This window comes from Oncorhynchus kisutch, linkage group LG8 (genome assembly GCF_002021735.2).
Source record: "Oncorhynchus kisutch isolate 150728-3 linkage group LG8, Okis_V2, whole genome shotgun sequence".
NCBI lineage: Eukaryota > Metazoa > Chordata > Actinopteri > Salmoniformes > Salmonidae > Oncorhynchus > Oncorhynchus kisutch.
In genome coordinates this window covers 46,725,856-46,744,038 of record NC_034181.2, presented here as the reverse complement: position 1 = coordinate 46,744,038, position 18,183 = coordinate 46,725,856, and the positions used below count along the sequence as shown (strand labels likewise).

Below are 18,183 nucleotides of genomic sequence, written 5' to 3'. Positions count from 1 at the left end.
CAGGGCATGTCAATGGTTTTTTTGGTGGCAAGTTCTGCATTTGAGAACTTTTCAGAGCTTTGCGAGATAATCGCTTCTTACATTTTCCTTGGTGGAATATTTTGGGCTGGCAGGTGTATAGTTGCGGTCTGTTTGGATGTGCAGAATGGCCACCAGAGCAATGATATGAGCGGTGTGTGTTCCTAGGATGTGGTCACCATCGCCAATGTCATGCAGCTTGGTTGGATTTTGGAGCTACCTTCTGCTCTCATCAACTCATCAGACCCTGCTCCCCGTGCTCTGCGTGCCCAGAGCAAAACAGGGAGAGATGTTTTTTGGGGCAAAATGTCGGCCTGCAGTACGTCTGCCTGTATGTGTGTGTGTGTGTGCGGTGGTGAAGAAGTGCAAATCTGCTAGGTTGTACAAATTCAAGGCTTGACACAGTAAAGCCTATTTTCTGTATCATAATGTATTGTACAATTGTACTTCATTAATGGTGTCATTGTTACTTTTTTCCTTTGTCTGGTCTCATATACAGTATAATGCAATATAAGTTACAGGACGCCTTTTAGCATGGATGTTTATGTGACTTCTCTGGCAGGCTTGATTTATTTTGTGTATCTGTCTGTGTTCATGTCTTCTTTTGTGCTCCTGCAGGAGATCTCAGACCAGGACGTCCAGGAGCTGGTTATGAAGTCTATCGGGCGTCTGACTCTGATCAGGCAGACCTTCCCCCTGCCCCAGAACACCAGCCAGCGCTGTGTCAAGCACAACCACCGCATCAACACCTCCCTCTGTGACCCCAAAGACCCCAAGGCTCAGACACTGGAGGTAACACACACACCAAAGCTGTGTACCAAATGGAACCATAGTCCTTATATAGTGCACTACCTTTGACCAAAGCGATGGCACCAACATTGTTGCCACGTGCCCCAGGTTTGTGTTCTCCCCCCGACATCCTAATACATTTTTTGGAAAGTGGGCCCACATTTTGTCTGTATCAAACATCAAAACTCATTGCAATATTATCATGGAAATGTGGCATGTAATTTCTCTGTTGTTATTATTATTATTTTTTTTTACATTTGTCCCGGGGCAGCAATATGTGTATACAATTATTGTTGTACATCAAGCCCTCAAATACAGCAAAGGAAGGGAGGAAAAATAATTTGTTCCCCATTATCTTATTGTATGGCCAGTGTCAAACCACAATATGTAGTGTCATTAATATACCATTGATTTATGTGTGTATGTAGAGAAGCCTAGAGGGATAGATCTTGTGAAACGTAAAATGTAACAACCAAAGGCTTTGAGTAATGTAACTTGGGTTGACAGGTCAGTGAAGGTGAATGGTAGTGTCCCGGTGATGGAGATGTACAGCTTGTATGAAATGTTGTAGACACTGTTCGTAGTCCAGTGAATGACTCCGGAAGGTACACATTGTACCCACTGCTTCAGGTTATATCAGTGACACGTAGAGACTGTGCTTAGTAAGAGGCATAGAAGTAAGAGGCATATTATACTTTTTTTTCAGTAAAAGACTGACACATCAGACAGACCGATAAACCTTTCATACAGAAAGGCATGCAGGAAGGCAGGCTGGCTTGCTGTCTGACACAGACAAGCAGGCAGACTTACAGACCGACAGTGTTGAGTGTGTTGTGAAGTGCTGAGGGGACAGACAGGGACAGACAGAGAGCAGGGGCAGTCAGTGGAGGACAGTGTGTGCCCGGTACAGTGGTGAGTGGTGCATTTAGGCCTGTTTTGTCTGTCAGTGTGGAGCTGGAGCAGCTCAGCGGTCAGGAGAGTGGCCCAGAAGAATCCCAATTTCACACTGCGCTGGAGCGCATCATCTGGGTCTGCCTGACCACTCTTTCTCCCCCTTCACACACACACACACACACACACACACACACACACACACACACACACACACACACACACACACACACACACACACACACACACACACACAGTCTTGTATAACTAACCTTGTGGGGACACACAATTCAGTCCCATTCAAAATCTTATTTTCAAAATACTAACCCTAAACCTAACCCTTATCCTAACCTTAACCTGAAAACCTAACCTAACCTTAACCTGAAAACCTAACCTAACTTTAACCTTAAAAAAAAAAAACCTAGCTCCTAACCCTAACCCTAAACCTGATTCTAACCCTAACACTAATTCTAACCTTAACCTTAAACCCCTAGAAATAGCATTTTACATTGTGGGAACTAACAAAATTCCAGTCGGTCAAATTATTATTATTATTTTTTATTCCGGGGAGTTCTGGTGCACTCACGCACACACACTCCTTGCCCCCTTCTGGATTGCAGCCACTGCCGCTCCTCACGCTCCCAGAATTTACATGACCACCAGATGTTGGCCTTTAACTCAGCTTTGCCCCCCCCCCAACTAGATACCTCCCCAGCACACACACACACACACACACACACAATAGCTGTTTAGCTCCAGTGCATCCACTCTGGCAATCTAGCTACCCAGGCCAAACCAACCCTCCCTCGCCCCCCCTCCCTCGACCCACCATTAATTTCACACAAGTCAAATGCTTATTTTTCCCGCTGTGGCTGAAAACACAGACGGCCAGGAATAACAATAGTGTTTCTTCAGAGTCAAGAGGATTCACTGTCATGCTTTTTTCCCTCTCTCTTTGGGTTGTTGCTCTTTTTATTCTGTCTGTGGACCAGTCCCTATGGAGCAGTTAGGGCACTGGGAGCTTTGTCATTTTTCTGAATACATAGTGCTCAGGCAGTTCATATTGGCCATTTTCTAGAGCATTTACCTTGAAGCTGCAGAGTAAGAATCCTTTGTCGCAACCCAGTACAAACACATCCTGATCGCTCATTACTAGTGTTTTTTTTGCTTTGGAATGGAGAGAACAGCAAAGAAAAATACACGCTTACAAAGTTCCAGTCATTTTGTACGAGTCATTTTGTGTGTTTTCATCTAGCGCCCCACTCAATGTAATTGGTATTGTCTGTTCCGTGTGTGTGTGTGCGCAAGTGCAGTTCTCTGTGTGTGCATGTGCGTATGTGCACAATTGTGCCTACGTGTGTGTGATGAATGGAACTAAAGCGCCATCCACCCACCATGCATAGGTTTAAATTATCGGGAAAATTTTCTCCGCGAATATCCGCAGCATTTAAACCATTATTCCTAATCATTATTATTATTATTAATGATGTGGTTGTAAGCAACAGTACAATCACCCAGCATACTAAAACAGGAGTTGTGTTTTGAATGGAAGCCTGGCCCAAATTGCACCATTTTACCTATAAAGTGCACTACTTTTGACCTAGGCCCATAGGGGAACCCATTGGGCTCTGGTCAAAAGGGCAGATAACTGCCAAAATAAAGGAAACAGCAACATAAAGTGTCTTAATTTGGCTTTGGGTCACCACAAGCCAGAACAGCTTCTATGCACGTTGGCATAGATTCTACTAGTGTCTGGAACTCTATTGGAGGGATGCGAGACCGTTCTTCCACAAGAAATTAGTTGTTGATGTTGGTGGAAATCATGTGCTGCTCCCATAAGTGTTTAATTGAGTTGAGACCAGAATGCCATGACATATGGTTTACATAATTTACACGCTCATGAAACCATTCAGTAACCACTTGTCCCTTGTGGATGGGGGCATTGTTATCCTATGAGGACATAGCCATGGTAGCTAAAATAATGGATTTTTATACATGACCCTAAGCATGATGCGATGGTAATTGCTTAATTAACTCCGACACCACACCTGTGTGGAAGCACCTGCTTTCAATATACTTTATATCCCTCATTTACTCAAGTGTTTCCGTTACCTGTTGTGCACTATGTAGAGAATAGGATGCCATTTGGGTTGCAAAACCTGTCATAGCACTGATGCATTGTTGACCTTTCTCTGCTGTAAAAGCCTATGTCAGGGAGATGCCACGCTCGTTCCTCATCCCCAGTGGGCGCTGGAACGTGGGGGCACTCAATATTGTGTCAAGTGTGCCGGAGCGTTGCAGGCTAATAAACAACGGCAAATCTAATGGCCACTCTCTACTCTATTTATTACATTCTCATTAAAATGGAGACAACACTCCTGCTAAATCACAGCGCAATCAATCAGGGCCCGAATTTACTCTCCTCTCTCTCTCTCTCTCTCTCTCCCCATGCGTCTTTGTGTGCGCCAAATAGCATCCTATTCCCTAGTGCACTGCTTTTGTGTGGGGCCCTCGAAAGTAGTGCACTATATAGGGAATAAGGTGTCATCATTCTTAACCTTTAAAAGGATGCATGCGGTGCGATTTGCGTTGTGGAGATTTTAAAGGCTGAGCTTAGACAAAGCCAACGAGAAATGTTAAAGCTGCTTGAGTCATTCTGGGGCCTTTTCCATTTACCCGGAAACGGGAGCAGACTGGATGTGTAACTCAAACAGTAGTTAGATGGGACGTTTTCCGAGGACATCAGAGATGTAGCTACAAATGACAGGTGTTAGGTGTTGTTTCTTTACAGATGATCAAAGAACTGTTGAAATGATGCGAGCGCGCACCCATCAATTTTCTTTCAAATGATGCCAGCCGAGGCTGCCTGCTCCTTATGATCACTGCATGTTTCACTGCCAGCCGTCACAGCAGCTTTCAGAAGGGTGCGGAGCTTACTTAGCCTGCATCCGAAATTGCACTCTATTCCCTGTATAGTGCACTACTTTTGACCAGGGCTCATAGGGCTCTGGTCAAAGGTAATGCACTTTACAGGGAATTAGGGTGTCATTTGAATCATAGCCTTTGGGTTTCTACGCCGAGGAACATGAATATACACATCATCTTGGTTTCACTTACCTCAATACCACTAGATAAGTCTGCTGTGAATTTCTCTTTCCAGTCCCATTTTTCTTCCTTCACTGCTCTGACTACCACTTCTTTTGTTCCACTGGTAATAACTTCTAATAATAAGTTATTATTAACAACTCCTTTTCCTGTCGTTTTTTTTCTCCCTTTCTCCCTCCTTTCTGTCTTTCATGTTTCGTCTCACCCTGCTCTTCGTCTGCGTCTTAATCTTCCCTTCTCTTCCCTTATTTTGTCTCACTTCCTCTTCCTCTGTCCTCCCTCCCTCTCTTTTGTTGCAAGATAACCAACCGCTACATCTACGACACGGTGCTGCTATTGGCCAACACCTTCCACAGGAAACTGGAGGACAGGAAGTGGCACAGCATGGCCAGCCTCACCTGCATCCGCAAGAACTCCAAGCCCTGGCAAGGAGGGCGCCCCATGCTAGACAACGTCAAAAAGGTACTGGTCCATATAGGGCAGGTCAATTCAAAACCTGGACCTCAAAGCCAGTTCCACTGCTGATTTTCATTCTTCCCCTCTAATCAAGGACTGATTTATCCCTGGGAATCAAGGTGGGTGCATTTACTTATCAGGTAGAGCAGAAAAACAGCAGGACTCCGGACCTTCTTAGGTTATTCTTAGGGACAGGCATTTTGAATACAACTTGAATACAACAAAGGCCGTCAGGTCACGATGAGGTCATGACAAACTGGCTTATTCCGTATACTGTACATCATATTATGTACATCCATAGGATACATTACATATATGCATGAGATTGTATTTCCATGTCCTGTATAATGCTTGGAGTGAGGGATGGAAAATGTTGTTACCGAAGTTCTACCAACACAGTGACTGTAGTACTCACTCTGGAAAAACATTGGACCACTGCTACTCAACATTTCGAAATGCCTACAAGGCCCTCCCCCACCCTCCCTTCGGCAAATCTGATCATGGCCCCAATTTGCTTTTCCCTTCCTATAGACAGAAACTCAAACAGGAAGTACCAGTGCTAAGGTCTATTCAATGCTGATCTGACCAAGCTCGCAATCCATGCTTCAAGATTGTTTTGATCACACGGACTGGGATATGTTCCAGGTAGCCTCTGAGAATAACATTGATGAATACACGGATACGGTGACTAAGTTCATCAGGAGGTGTATAGGAGATGTTGTACCCACTGTGACTATTAAAACCTACCCAAACCAGAAACCGTGGATAGATGGAAACATCCACGCAAAACTGAAAGCGCGAGCCTCTGCATTTAACCAACGCAAGGTGACTGGGAATATGGTTGAATACAAACAGTGTAGTTATTCCCTCCGTAAGGCAATCAAACAAGCATAAATTCAGCGGCTCAGACACAAGACGTATGTGGCAGAGACAATCACGGACTATAAAGGGAAAACAAGCCATGTCGCGGACACCGACGTCTTGCTTCCGGACAAGCACAGAGCCACCGACGCGACCCGCTACCAATGACTGTGGGCTCTCCTTCTCCGTGGCTGATGTGAGTAAGACATTTAAGCATGTTAACCCTCACAAGGCTGCCCGCCAAGACGTCATCCCTAGCTGCGTCCTCAAAGCATGCGCAGACCAGATGGCTGGAGTGTTTACTGACATATTCAATATCTCCCTATCTCAGTCTGCTGTCCCCACTTGCTACAAGATGTCCACCATTGTTCCTGTACCCAAGAAAGCAAAGGTAACTGAACTAAATCACCCCGTAGCACTCACTTCTGTCATCATAAAGTGTTTTGAGTGGCTAGTATCACCTCTACCTTATCTGACACCCTAGACCAGGGGTGGGCAATTCCAGTCCTCAAGGGTTTTGCCTCAGCCCCACCTGACTCCAATAATCACCTAATCATGATCTTCAGTTTGGAATGCAATTTGATTAATCAGCTGTGTTTGCTAGGGATGGAGAAAAGTGTGACACCAATCAGGCCCTCGGACTGGAGTTGCCCACCCCTGCCCTAGACCCACTTCAATTTGCTTACAGTGCAAATAGATCCACAGACAATATAATCGCCATTGCACTGCACACTGCCCTATCCCATCTGGACAAGAGGAATACCAATGTAAGAATGCTGTTCATTGACTATAGCTCAGCATTCAACCCCATAGTCCACTCTAAGCTCATCATTAAGCTCGGAGCCCTGAGTCTGAACCATGCCCTGTGCAACTTCCTGACGGGCCGTCCCCAGGTGGTGAAGGTAGGAAACAACACCTCCACTTTGCTGATCCTTAACACCGGGGCCCCACAAGGGTGCGTGCTCAGCCCGCTCCTGTACTCCCTGTTCACCCATGACTGCGTGGCCCGCAACCGCAGGGCTCTCCAGATGGTGGTGTTGCCTGCCCAACGCATCACCGGGGGCAAACTACCTGCCCTCCAGGATACCTACAGCACCTGGTGTCACAGGAAGGCCAAAAAGATCATCAAGGACATCAGCCAACGAGCCACGTCCTGTTCACCCTGCTATCATCCAGAAGACTAGGTCAGTACAGGTGCATCAACTGGGACCGAGAGACTGAAAAACATCTTCTAACTCAAGGCCATCAGACTGTTAAATCGCCATCACTAGCCAGCTTCCACAAGGTTACGCAACACTGCACCTTAGAGGCTGCTGCCCTACATAGACTTGGAATCACTGGCCACTTTAATAATGGAACACTAGTCACTTTAATAATGTTTGCATACTGCTTTACTCATCTCATGTGTTTATACTGTATTTTATATTGTAGTCAATGCCACACCCACATTGCTCAAGCTAATATTTATATATTTCTTAATTCCATTTGTTTACTTTAGATTTGTGTGCATTGTTGTGAATTGTTAGATACTACTGCACTGGAGCTAAGAACACAAGCATGGACGTGTGGCATGGACCTTGTCCCAAATGACACCCTATTCCCTATGTAGCCCTATGGGTCATGGTCAAAAGCAGTGCACTACGTAGGGAATAGGGTGGCATTTGGAACACGACTATGTTCAGCTGTGTTCTGTCTTTGCGCTACCTGACAAGGTGCAATGCTGCTGTAGGTCATATGCACACTACATTATGTGAAAGACAATTGACAGACAAGGGATAGCCCTTCAATGTTGGAACTCATCTCTTCTTCCTCCACTTTTCTCTCAGAGGAGACCTTTGAAATGGATAGGGAGACACTGTAGGGGCGCTGTCTTGGGCATTGAATAATACCCTGTTGGTGTTGTTGTTGCCGTGTTGAGGTGACATTGTGCTCTCCAGAGCTGCTGTGTTGGTGCAGGAGGCTAGGATGGGATGTTATCACCTTCTCCATCCCTGTGGCCTTTGCTCCTGGGGGGTGTACTGTACCTGTCGACATGTGTCTGCACAAACAAATGGGCATGCACGTGCCCACACACACACACAGTACACTCTCTCACACAAACACACACACACAAACAGTGGCGTCCTCACACCCTGCCCTCTGCCATGAGCTGCGTGAGCATTCAGTGAAAGTGACACCGGCCCTGCTATAGGGATGGCGAGCCTGCAAAAGCCAAGTCCCATTGATTCAGTCCCTCTCCATCCAGCCCTGGGACTCTGTGTTTGTGTGAGGTGTTCTCTCCTCCAGTTTTTAATTGTAATAACTGTGTATAGGTGATGTTAATGTGGCGTGAACCTTGTTATTGTACTGTAAGCCAGCGATGTAATGGACCCATTTTTCATTCCCTAGGGTGTCCTCACTGGATCACTGTTCTACAGCTTTATTAGGGGAACTGGCTGTTTATTGGCTTTTCAATGCCTGCGTTAAGGTGAACTCGTCTGGATACTGCTCATCAGCTCTCATAATTGGCCAGCTAATTATTCCTGTCAGCTCGGTATTGGTGCAATACATTCACAACAATTATCTTTGTGGTAATTGCACCTGCTGTGTAATTGCACCTGCTGTAGAGGACAATGTGCCAGACAGGCGGTAAAGAGAGAGTGGAGGGAGTGGTGGTGGGGGGGGGGGTTGAGGAGGGTCTCTGCACTCGTTTGTGATGTTGGAGAGATGAAAGGCTAGGCATGGTGTTGCGCTTTGTTTGTGGCAGCCAAGGCCCTCTCTGGCGAAAAGGGGTTTGTAAAGCCAGCTCTCGTTTTGCAAATGAGACCCCAATAAGAGTAGACTACCAACAGGCGATTATTATCATTATGATAATGTAATGGGCTGCCTGAAGATGAATAAATCTGTTTCCCAACGTGGGCGGATTCGTTGTGTCGGGGCAGTCACGTTCTCGAACACAGCGCCGCAGAATGCCTTCAGTGCAGGTGCACTGCAGGCTGAATGATGAAAGGGGAGCGGGGGGAGCGAGGCAGAGAATTTGTTGATTCATGACCTCTGCACACATCAATCGAAGACATCAAAGCGAGAGGGATTGTCTTCAGAAAACCCCACGCTTTCCAACCAGGTGATCTAGGCTGGAGGATTGATGATGTCTTGCTACTTACTATATATCAACTATTTCTCCCATTGGGCTCGTGAAATAGCAGACAGAAGTATCCAGTGTGACAAGATCTTTTATATGGTCCATTTGAAATGTTCTCTAACTTTCTCAGGGACTACATTCATTGTAGTGTCTTTGACCTTACTAATCATGTGTACGGTGTCCATATTAGGATAGACTCCGTCTCATCAGGACTTGTTTCGATCTCAACAGGACTATGTGCTTTGTTCATTTTGACAGCACTCTGACTTTGTGTCTTTCCCGTACAGTCTGGAGTAAGTGGTCTGACCGGCTTCCTGGAGTTTACCGACAACGGAACCAACCCCAACATCTACTTTGAGATCCTGGGGACCAATTATGGCGAGGACAGGGGGAGGGGTGTCATCAAGGTAAGATAACAAAATATTGTTGTTCTTTTTGTTGTGGTTGGCTATTCGACACAGCGTGGCACTTGATGTGCACTTGTTGTTTCCGCTGGGGCCAGCCATACAGAAATGTATACATACATTTGGATAAAAGTGTCTGCCAAATGGCATATATTATTATATTATATCATTATATTTATGTGGTGCTCTTCAGCTCCGTGTATTGTCATTGAGGCTCATTATCATTTAAAAAGCAGACTGTACATCTATTAAAAACAGACTTATACAGTAGAGTCATATTCATGAATATTAGGAAAGGTTTTGGTCACGTTGCCAGGATGCACAAAAATAGTCATTTTTAAAAGCAAATGTATATGATCAAATCAAACTTTAATTGTCACATGCACCGAATACAAATCAAAATCAAATCGAATGTATTTATAAAGCCCTTCTTACATCAGCTGATATCTCAAAGTGCTGTACAGAAACCCAGCCTAAAACCCCAAACAGCAAGCAATGCAGGTGTACAAGTACGGTGGCTAGGAAACCCCCCTAGAAAGGCCAAAACCTAGGTAGAAACCTAGAGAGGAACCAGGCTATGAGGGGTGGCCAGTCCTCTTCTGGCTGTGCCGGGTGGAGATTATAACAGAACACGGCCAAATTGTTCAAATGTTCATAAATGACCAGCATGGTCAAATAATAATGATCACAGTAGTTGTCGAGGGTGCAACAGGTCAGCACCTCAGGAGTAAATGTCAGTTGGCTTTTCATAGCCGAACATTAAGAGTATCTCAACAAGTGTAGACTTTACCGTGAAATGCTTACTTACAAGCCCTTAACTAACAGAAGAGTTAAGAAAAGATTTACCAAGTAGACTAAAATAAAAAGTAACAATAAAAAAGTAACACAATACGAATAACAATAACAAGGTTATATGATGATGAACATGATGAACACCCATGAATGTTAATGTCTCATGCCCAAATCGGATGGGCTAGTGTGCATCTTATTATAACGTGTTACCCAGAGAACTACATACAGTATGTCTATTTTTCCTGTTCTTCTCATATATGTATAGTGCCAGGTTACACCTTAGCTCATTAAACCTCACCTCTCTCCTTCAGGTGTGGACACTAATTATGTTAATTTACCGAATGATCAAGTTTTAATAGATAATCATAGCTGCTCAATGGAATTTCAAACAGCCGTCCTCAGAGAATGATGCAGCGCTGTTTATCTTCCACTGTGCTGTTTATTTATCTAATGTTGGTTCTAATGTTGGTTCTGAAGCAGCCCAGCCGCGGTTGAAGAATAGTAGCACAAGACCCGATTCCCTGAGCGCCACCATGCGCGATAATTCGTCTGTTCTTTCCCCTCATTTTCTCTTAATTACTGTATTCATACATTCCCGTATTTACTCACTCAAATATCAGTTGCTATCGTTCTGTTCCATCTGTTGTCCAAATACAGATCAATTACCGGTAACCATGGTGGCAAAGACGTCGTAGAGATGTCCGGGAGATGGATTGGTTACGGCAGTTTCAGGGAACATAGAGTCACAGAGAGACAATGTGTTCCTCTCAGATAAACAAACGTGTTGACTCACCCTGGTCGTTCCCATAACTCCCGGTGAGTGAGCGAGGAACACAAACACAACCGATATCCTGACCCGAAGTCTTAATCTGCCACTACCACTCACCTAAATAGTAAACACCGCCATGCTGTGGCAGATCAGATGACTTCATGTCACGTTATGCAGTCGGTGCCTCAGATGTAAATTATTATTATTGAAATCACATTCTATTGAGATAGAAAGACACAAGTGAGAGGGGTAGACAGATGGGTTGAGATAGAAAGTCACAAGTGAGAGGGGTTGAGATAGAAAGTCACAAGTGAGAGGGGTTGAGATAGAAAGTCACAAGTGAGAGGGGTAGACAGATGGGTTGAGATAGAAAGTCACAAGTGAGAGGGGTAGACAGATGGGTTGAGATAGAAAGTCACAAGTGAGAGGGGTAGACAGATGGGTTGAGATAGAAAGTCACAAGTGAGAGGGGTAGACAGATGGGTTGAGATAGAAAGTCACAAGTGAGAGGGGTAGACAGATGGGTTGAGATAGAAAGTCACAAGTGAGAGGGGTAGACAGATGGGTTGAGATAGAAAGTCACAAGTGAGAGGGGTAGACAGATGGGTTGAGATAGAAAGTCACAAGTGAGAGGGGTAGACAGATGGGTTGAGATAGAAAGTCACAAGTGAGAGGGGTAGACAGATGGGTAGAGATAGAAAGTCACAAGTGAGAGGGGTAGACAGATGGGTAGAGATAGAAAGTCACAAGTGAGAGGGGTAGACAGATGGGTTGAGATAGAAAGTCACAAGTGAGAGGGGTAGACAGATGGGTTGAGATAGAAAGTCACAAGTGAGAGGGGTAGACAGATGGGTTGAGATAGAAAGTCACAAGTGAGAGGGGTAGACAGATGGGTAGAGATAGAAAGTCACAAGTGAGAGGGGTAGACAGATGGGTAGAGATAGAAAGTCACAAGTGAGAGGGGTAGACAGATGGGTTGAGGAACAGAGATATGAAGGTGCAGGCGGGGTTTAACCTAATCCCACTAGGGGGAATGTATGATCCAGAGTCGGCAGCGCTACTACTAGACCAGACTCCGGCACACAAAAGAGAAGTATTTTTATCATTGTGGGTGGAGTGGTGGTAGTTGTAGTCTCACCACATTTGTGCGGAAATACTGAGTGAACAGCTCAGATATATATGAAAATGTGAAATGACTCTGGGAATTGATAGAACATCACTCAGAGATGCACAAACACGATATACTTTTTTTTTAAATGGGTGAATCTTTCCTTTAAGAGTTGCATACCAAATGGTGCATCCTAGATGTGGACCTCCCTGAGTACCTTGGCTCAGACTTGTTGTCACACTGCAGACAAATGGTCTGATTGGATGAACACTAGGGGTCACTGTCCTTGAGGCTCCATGCGGGAAAGAGTTGTATGGCCTTTCTCTCACCAACTACAGTACATATTCATTCAAACACAGCATACATGCACAAACGGGCCCGCACACACACGCACACACACACACACACACACACACACCCCTGACGAATCCCAAACTCCACTTCCAGAGGGAGCACTGTAGGTTACGAATGAGATTGTCAGATCTCATTAGAGATAATGGCCTGAGACACAAACATAACGCAACACGCTTCCAAAGATGAAATTCATCTTTAAGTAAAAAGTAATTACATTAACTCTGATTCCTTAATCAGAGAATATAATTACTTTTGGGGGAATTGAATACACTGAACAAAAATATAAACGCAACATGCAATCATTTCAAAGGTTTTACTGAGTTACAGTTCATATAACGAAATCAGTCAATTGAAAAAAAAGATAATTAGGCCCTATAATCTATGGATTTCACATGGCTTGGAATACAGATATGCATCTGTGGGTCTAAGATACCTTAAAATAAGGGTAGGGGCATGGATCAGAAAACCAGTTAGTATCTGGTGTGACCACCATTTGTCTCATGCAGTGCGACATATCTCCTTTGCATAGAGATCATTATGTTGATTGTGGCCTGTGGACTATTGTCCCACTCCTTTTCAATGGCTTTGTGAAGTTGCTGGATAGTGGGGGGAACTGGAACGCCCTGTCGTACAAGTCGATCCAGAGCATCCCAAACATGCTAAATGCGGGACAGGCCATGGGAGCCCTGGGACATTTTCAGCTTCCAGGAATTGTGTACAGACCCTTGCGACATGGGGCCGTGTATTATCACGCTGAAACATGAGGTGATGGCGGCAGATGAATGGCACAACAATGGGCCTCGTCATGATATCTCTATGCATTGAAATTGCCATCGATAAAATGCAATTGTGTTTTATGTCCGTAGCTTATGCCTGCCCAAACCATTACCCCACCGCCACCATGGGGCACCATTCTGTTCACAACGTTGACATCAACAAACCGCTCGCCCACACGACGCCATCCACAATGTCTGCCATCTGCCCGGTACAGTTGAAACCGGGATTAATCTGTGAAGAGCACACTTCTCCAGCATGCCAGTGGCCATCGAAGGTGAGGTATTTGTCCACTAAAGTCGGTTATGACACCGAACTGCAGTCAGATCAAGACTCTGGTGAGGACGACGAGCATGCAGATGAGCTTCCCTGAGACGATTTTTGCAGAAATTCTTCGGGTTGTGCAAACCTACAGTTTCATCAGCTGTCTGGGTGGCTGGTCTCAGGCAAACACGCAGGTGCAGAAGCCGGATGTGGAGGTCCTGGGCTGGCGTGGTTACACATGGTCTGCAGTTGTGAGGCCGGTTGGACGTACTGCCAAATACTCTAAAACTACGTTGGAGGCAGCTTATGGTAGAGAAATTAACATTCAATTATCTGGTAACAGCTTTGGTGGACATTCCTCCAGTCAGCATGCCAATTGCACACTCCCTTAAAGCTCGCGACATCTGTGCCATTGTTTCATGACAAAACTACACATTTTAGAGTGGCCTTCTATTGTCCTCAGCACAAGCTGCACCTGTGTAATGATGATGCTGTTTAATCAGCTTTTTGATATGCCACAACTGTCAGGTGGATGGATGATCTTGGCAAAGGAGAAATGCTCACTAACAGGGATATAAACCAATTCTTGTGCGTATGAAAAATCTCTGGGATCTTTTATTTCAGCTCATGAAACATGGGACCAACACTTTACATGTTGCGTTTATATTTCTGTTCAGTATACTTGTTATATTGCTACTATAACCTCATAAGCAATGTATATACCAAACCATCTGATGAGGGAAAGCAGGAGTTGTTGCATCGTCTACTGAATAGTTGACATTTTGCCTCTGTGAAGGATCAGTTGAAAAGAGCAGAGAATAAGAGTTGCAGGTCATCGTACATTAAAGGACAAACGTAAACAACTCAATACACTGATTTAAAAGGGCAATCTGCAGTTCAAGCAACAACAAAGCGGACACTGCACCACTGTGTTGGTAAACAGCTGAGGAATGAGAAATGTAACCAGATCAAAATGATGTTTAGAGGCTATCACAGATTGCCCATTTAACCTAGCTATGCGCCTTATTCAAAAGCACTCAGCTAACCCATTCTTCGACAAAACAACAAAGTGCAGTTATCCATGTATTTGCTCCATTACATGTGGTCATTTTTATATATAAAGCTGTCATGTACTGTACTGTATGTGGGTGAATGTAACCAACACCTGAATAATTTTGGTACATTCATTTTTTTATTTTGAGTATCTGTGATAAAAAGACAAAGGCAAGTCATGGAACTGTCTTTTTAAAATATATTTTTTTACATTTAAACCTCCAATGCTTTATTGAAGTTGCTTTAAGTCACAGGTGACACAGGTGACACAGGTGACAACGTGCTTTGCCTGTTTGACGAAACGCTTACTCACAAAGTAAAATACACAGCAGACAACAAATAGACATCAATTAATACAAATAATAAACACGCATGAATAAAATAACGACGGTTAAGTATGTGTTCAAATCCAATGTAAGGCTTACCCGCAAACGACTTCGCAATAAGATAAGCTACACGACAAACAGAAAAGGACACATCTGGAAATACACATAATACACGTTATTATTAGCACAGAACTCCACGCTGCAATCCTAGGGAAAAGCCGATCGAGCAACTTCATTTCTCCCACACAATATCATCATGGACCCTGAATGTTGTTGTTGTCTTTCATATTTGTTCATCTCCACTGATAGAATTCTAAAGTCGGGCCTTGTTATTAAACTATGCTCAGGCACAGAACGGCTTATTCCAGTAATTGACACAGAGGTGACCCCGGACCTGGGACGGCTATAAGCTGCTGCTCGCCTTTCTTTCAATTCATTATCCGCACTGAGCCACACACTTACTGTATGCATGTTATTATCACTCTCTCTTTCTATATTCCCCCGCTCTCTCGTCTTCTCCTTCCTCCCTCTCTCTCTCTCTCTCTCTCTCTCTCTCTCTCTCTCTCTCTCTCTCTCTCTCTCTCTCTCTCTCTCTCTCATACAGTTGTCTCTATATTGATAATAGCGGGTCATAGGCAATCTATCATAATTATTATTACCTCCGTGCAAGAATTTGTTTTCCACTCCATTAATTCGGGTGGCTACATGCAGCTTACAACTTTATACATCAATAATCTCAAAGCTCCAATGGCCAGCAGCATAGAGGACAGCAACGCTGTCTACTGGGTAATTGCTTCGTTAGCCATCATGGGACCTTAAGTAATTTCTGCTGGCAAAGAAATAGATTTATATTTTCAATGTGTGGCTCTTAAAGTGGGTCACAATTTGATCTAATAGAATTTCCACTGAGCCAGAAAGAGAGAGAAGGGGAGAGAGTGAGACGGGGAGGGGTGATGTAGATGACCTATTCTTTAGATAAAGGGAGGGACAGAGGCTTGGGTCAAAGCAAGAGAGGCAGGCCGGGAAAGGATATAAAGTGAGTGTCGCCGGAATGTTAACCCACTAATTGAATAGCATTTCATTCATACTACAATGTTCGCCAGAACGGGGTCACCCTGCCTATTCTGGCACAGCCATTATACTATCAGGATAATAGATATACAGTAGTACCTTCAGTGATATGTTTGGACTCATAGAAAGTATTTATTTTACATGAAAGCTGGTGTTATTCTATTAGCCTTGACACTGTAAAAAGAAACATGTTTGGCCATGTACTCCTGCATGACAATTGAATGTCAGTTTAGATGAGTGTCCGGTTGTATGTCTTCCTGCAAGTACCTATTAGTCAAAGAGCATTTGCGCTTTTCACATTTATGCCCAAAGCCGTACCAAGACATATAGTAGAGTGGCTTGTATGTATGCTGACACCTGCACTCAAAAGAACATTCCTAACAATCACAATGGCATATGTTCATCCCTATAAACCTCTAATATAGAGGTGTCTTGGGTAGAATGGCTTCTTGGTTTGTCACACTCCATTCCTGGTTTCCTCCCATGAAGGACATGGAGAGACAGATAAACTGTAATCAGAACCTAATGGGGGGAAAAACTGTCAGAAATGTAAAATAACATAAAATAAACTTGAATTGTCAGTATGTTGATAGATGATGGTGATAGAACATTGGTTCAATGTATTTTTGCCCGGTGGTAGGGGACTTACCTTACCGGAAATGAACAAGTAAAAACATTTTGGAAATACAATACTTACACAATGTTATTGTAACCCAAATGCAATTGTAATTCTGGGACCATGCAACATAGATTTTGGAATACAAAATAGCTTATCAAAAGCAGGTACAATTGTCCGTTCGTGGTACAAGATATGAGAGCAACACCTTTTGGAAGGAAGGAATTAATTCCTTCAATGTAAAACATATTCCTGTAAGGATGTGTGTTAAATATGTGGGGAGGCTGTACAGTGGAACAGAAGAGATCCCCCTGGGGTAGAGATCCCCATTTCCCCCAATTTTCCGTTCCATTAGGTAGATTCAGATGTTGCTTTATAGAAGCTGTCTCTGCCTTTAGGAGAGGCAAGGGAGAGAGAATCATTGATTTGTCCTGCTTCAGAGATTCTCTCTTTGCACTTCTCCTGGACAAGTCCCAGTAGATAGAAGACGTGTTACATGTCAGCCGTTGGCCTACATCAAGTTACCCTGGGTCAGGCAGACCTTGACTGCGTCCCACTGGCCCCCTGTTCCCTATATAGTGCAGTACTTTTGACCAGGGAAGCCCGTAAGCCTCGTTTCCAAAGTAGTCCACTATGTAGGGAATAGGGTGCCATTTGGGATGGCAAACATTTTCTTTATGCACATTGTGCTATGGATGTTATTGGAACATTGTTAAAGAGTGGAGGAGGAGGAGAACGAAGGACAAAGTACACCTTTTAGGCTTAAAAGAAAGTCAATATCAGTGTCTTTGTGTTCTTTCCCATCCACATATTCTCTCCTTTTTTTTGTGTCTCATCACACACTGCATTCTGTTCTCTATTTCTCTCTTTTCGTGTAAGATCTGTAAGAGCAGCAGTCAAGGAAAGGGTCAATTTCAGTTCTTTGTGTCTGTTAGCACTATTATCAAATGTGAAATGCAAATGTAAAAAAATATGTGTGAGAAAGCTTTACAGTTTCAAGCGTCAGAAGACTTTAGTATTAAAGTTTTAAGTCATATGTCTGAATTCATAGCCTGTCACTATGTTACTCATGTTTTCAGACAACCGTTTAAAATGGAGTGTCACAAAATTGCATTGCTCTCTCCTGACATGTTGCAGAATAATCGGAAGCCCTCGTTCCCCAAATTAATTTTGCATGATTAGTCTTTATGCTGCATTATGCTGCTGTGTTGAGACGGGTTCGTGGATAGGTCAATTGCGTTCATCCCAAATGGCACCCTATTCCGTATATTGTGCACTACTTTTGACCACAGCCCATAGGATTCTGGTCAAGCCTAATGCCCTTGAAAGGGAATAGGGTGCCGTCTCTGTTATTTAACGCAAATCTCGGTGCTTACATTAATATTGATACAGTACTAAGAGACTTGCTATT

The 18,183-nt window shown here is 44.0% G+C and overlaps 1 protein-coding gene across 4 annotated transcripts in view; it reads left to right on the top strand.

Moving 5' to 3' along the window:
* LOC109895605 (glutamate receptor ionotropic, delta-2-like) overlaps window positions 1–18,183 on the top strand; it is a 521,177-nt gene that overhangs the window by 344,994 nt on the left and 158,000 nt on the right. For all 4 annotated transcript variants that reach the window (XR_004210832.1, XM_020489443.2, XM_031830443.1 and 1 more), the window contains 3 exons: window positions 637–810; window positions 5,104–5,265; window positions 9,529–9,648. Coding sequence is in view for 3 of the 4 variants with exons in the window: in XM_020489443.2 (XP_020345032.2) it covers window positions 637–810; window positions 5,104–5,265; window positions 9,529–9,648 (456 nt within the window). In the remaining variant the exon portion in view is untranslated. The remainder of the gene's footprint in view (window positions 1–636; window positions 811–5,103; window positions 5,266–9,528; window positions 9,649–18,183) is intronic.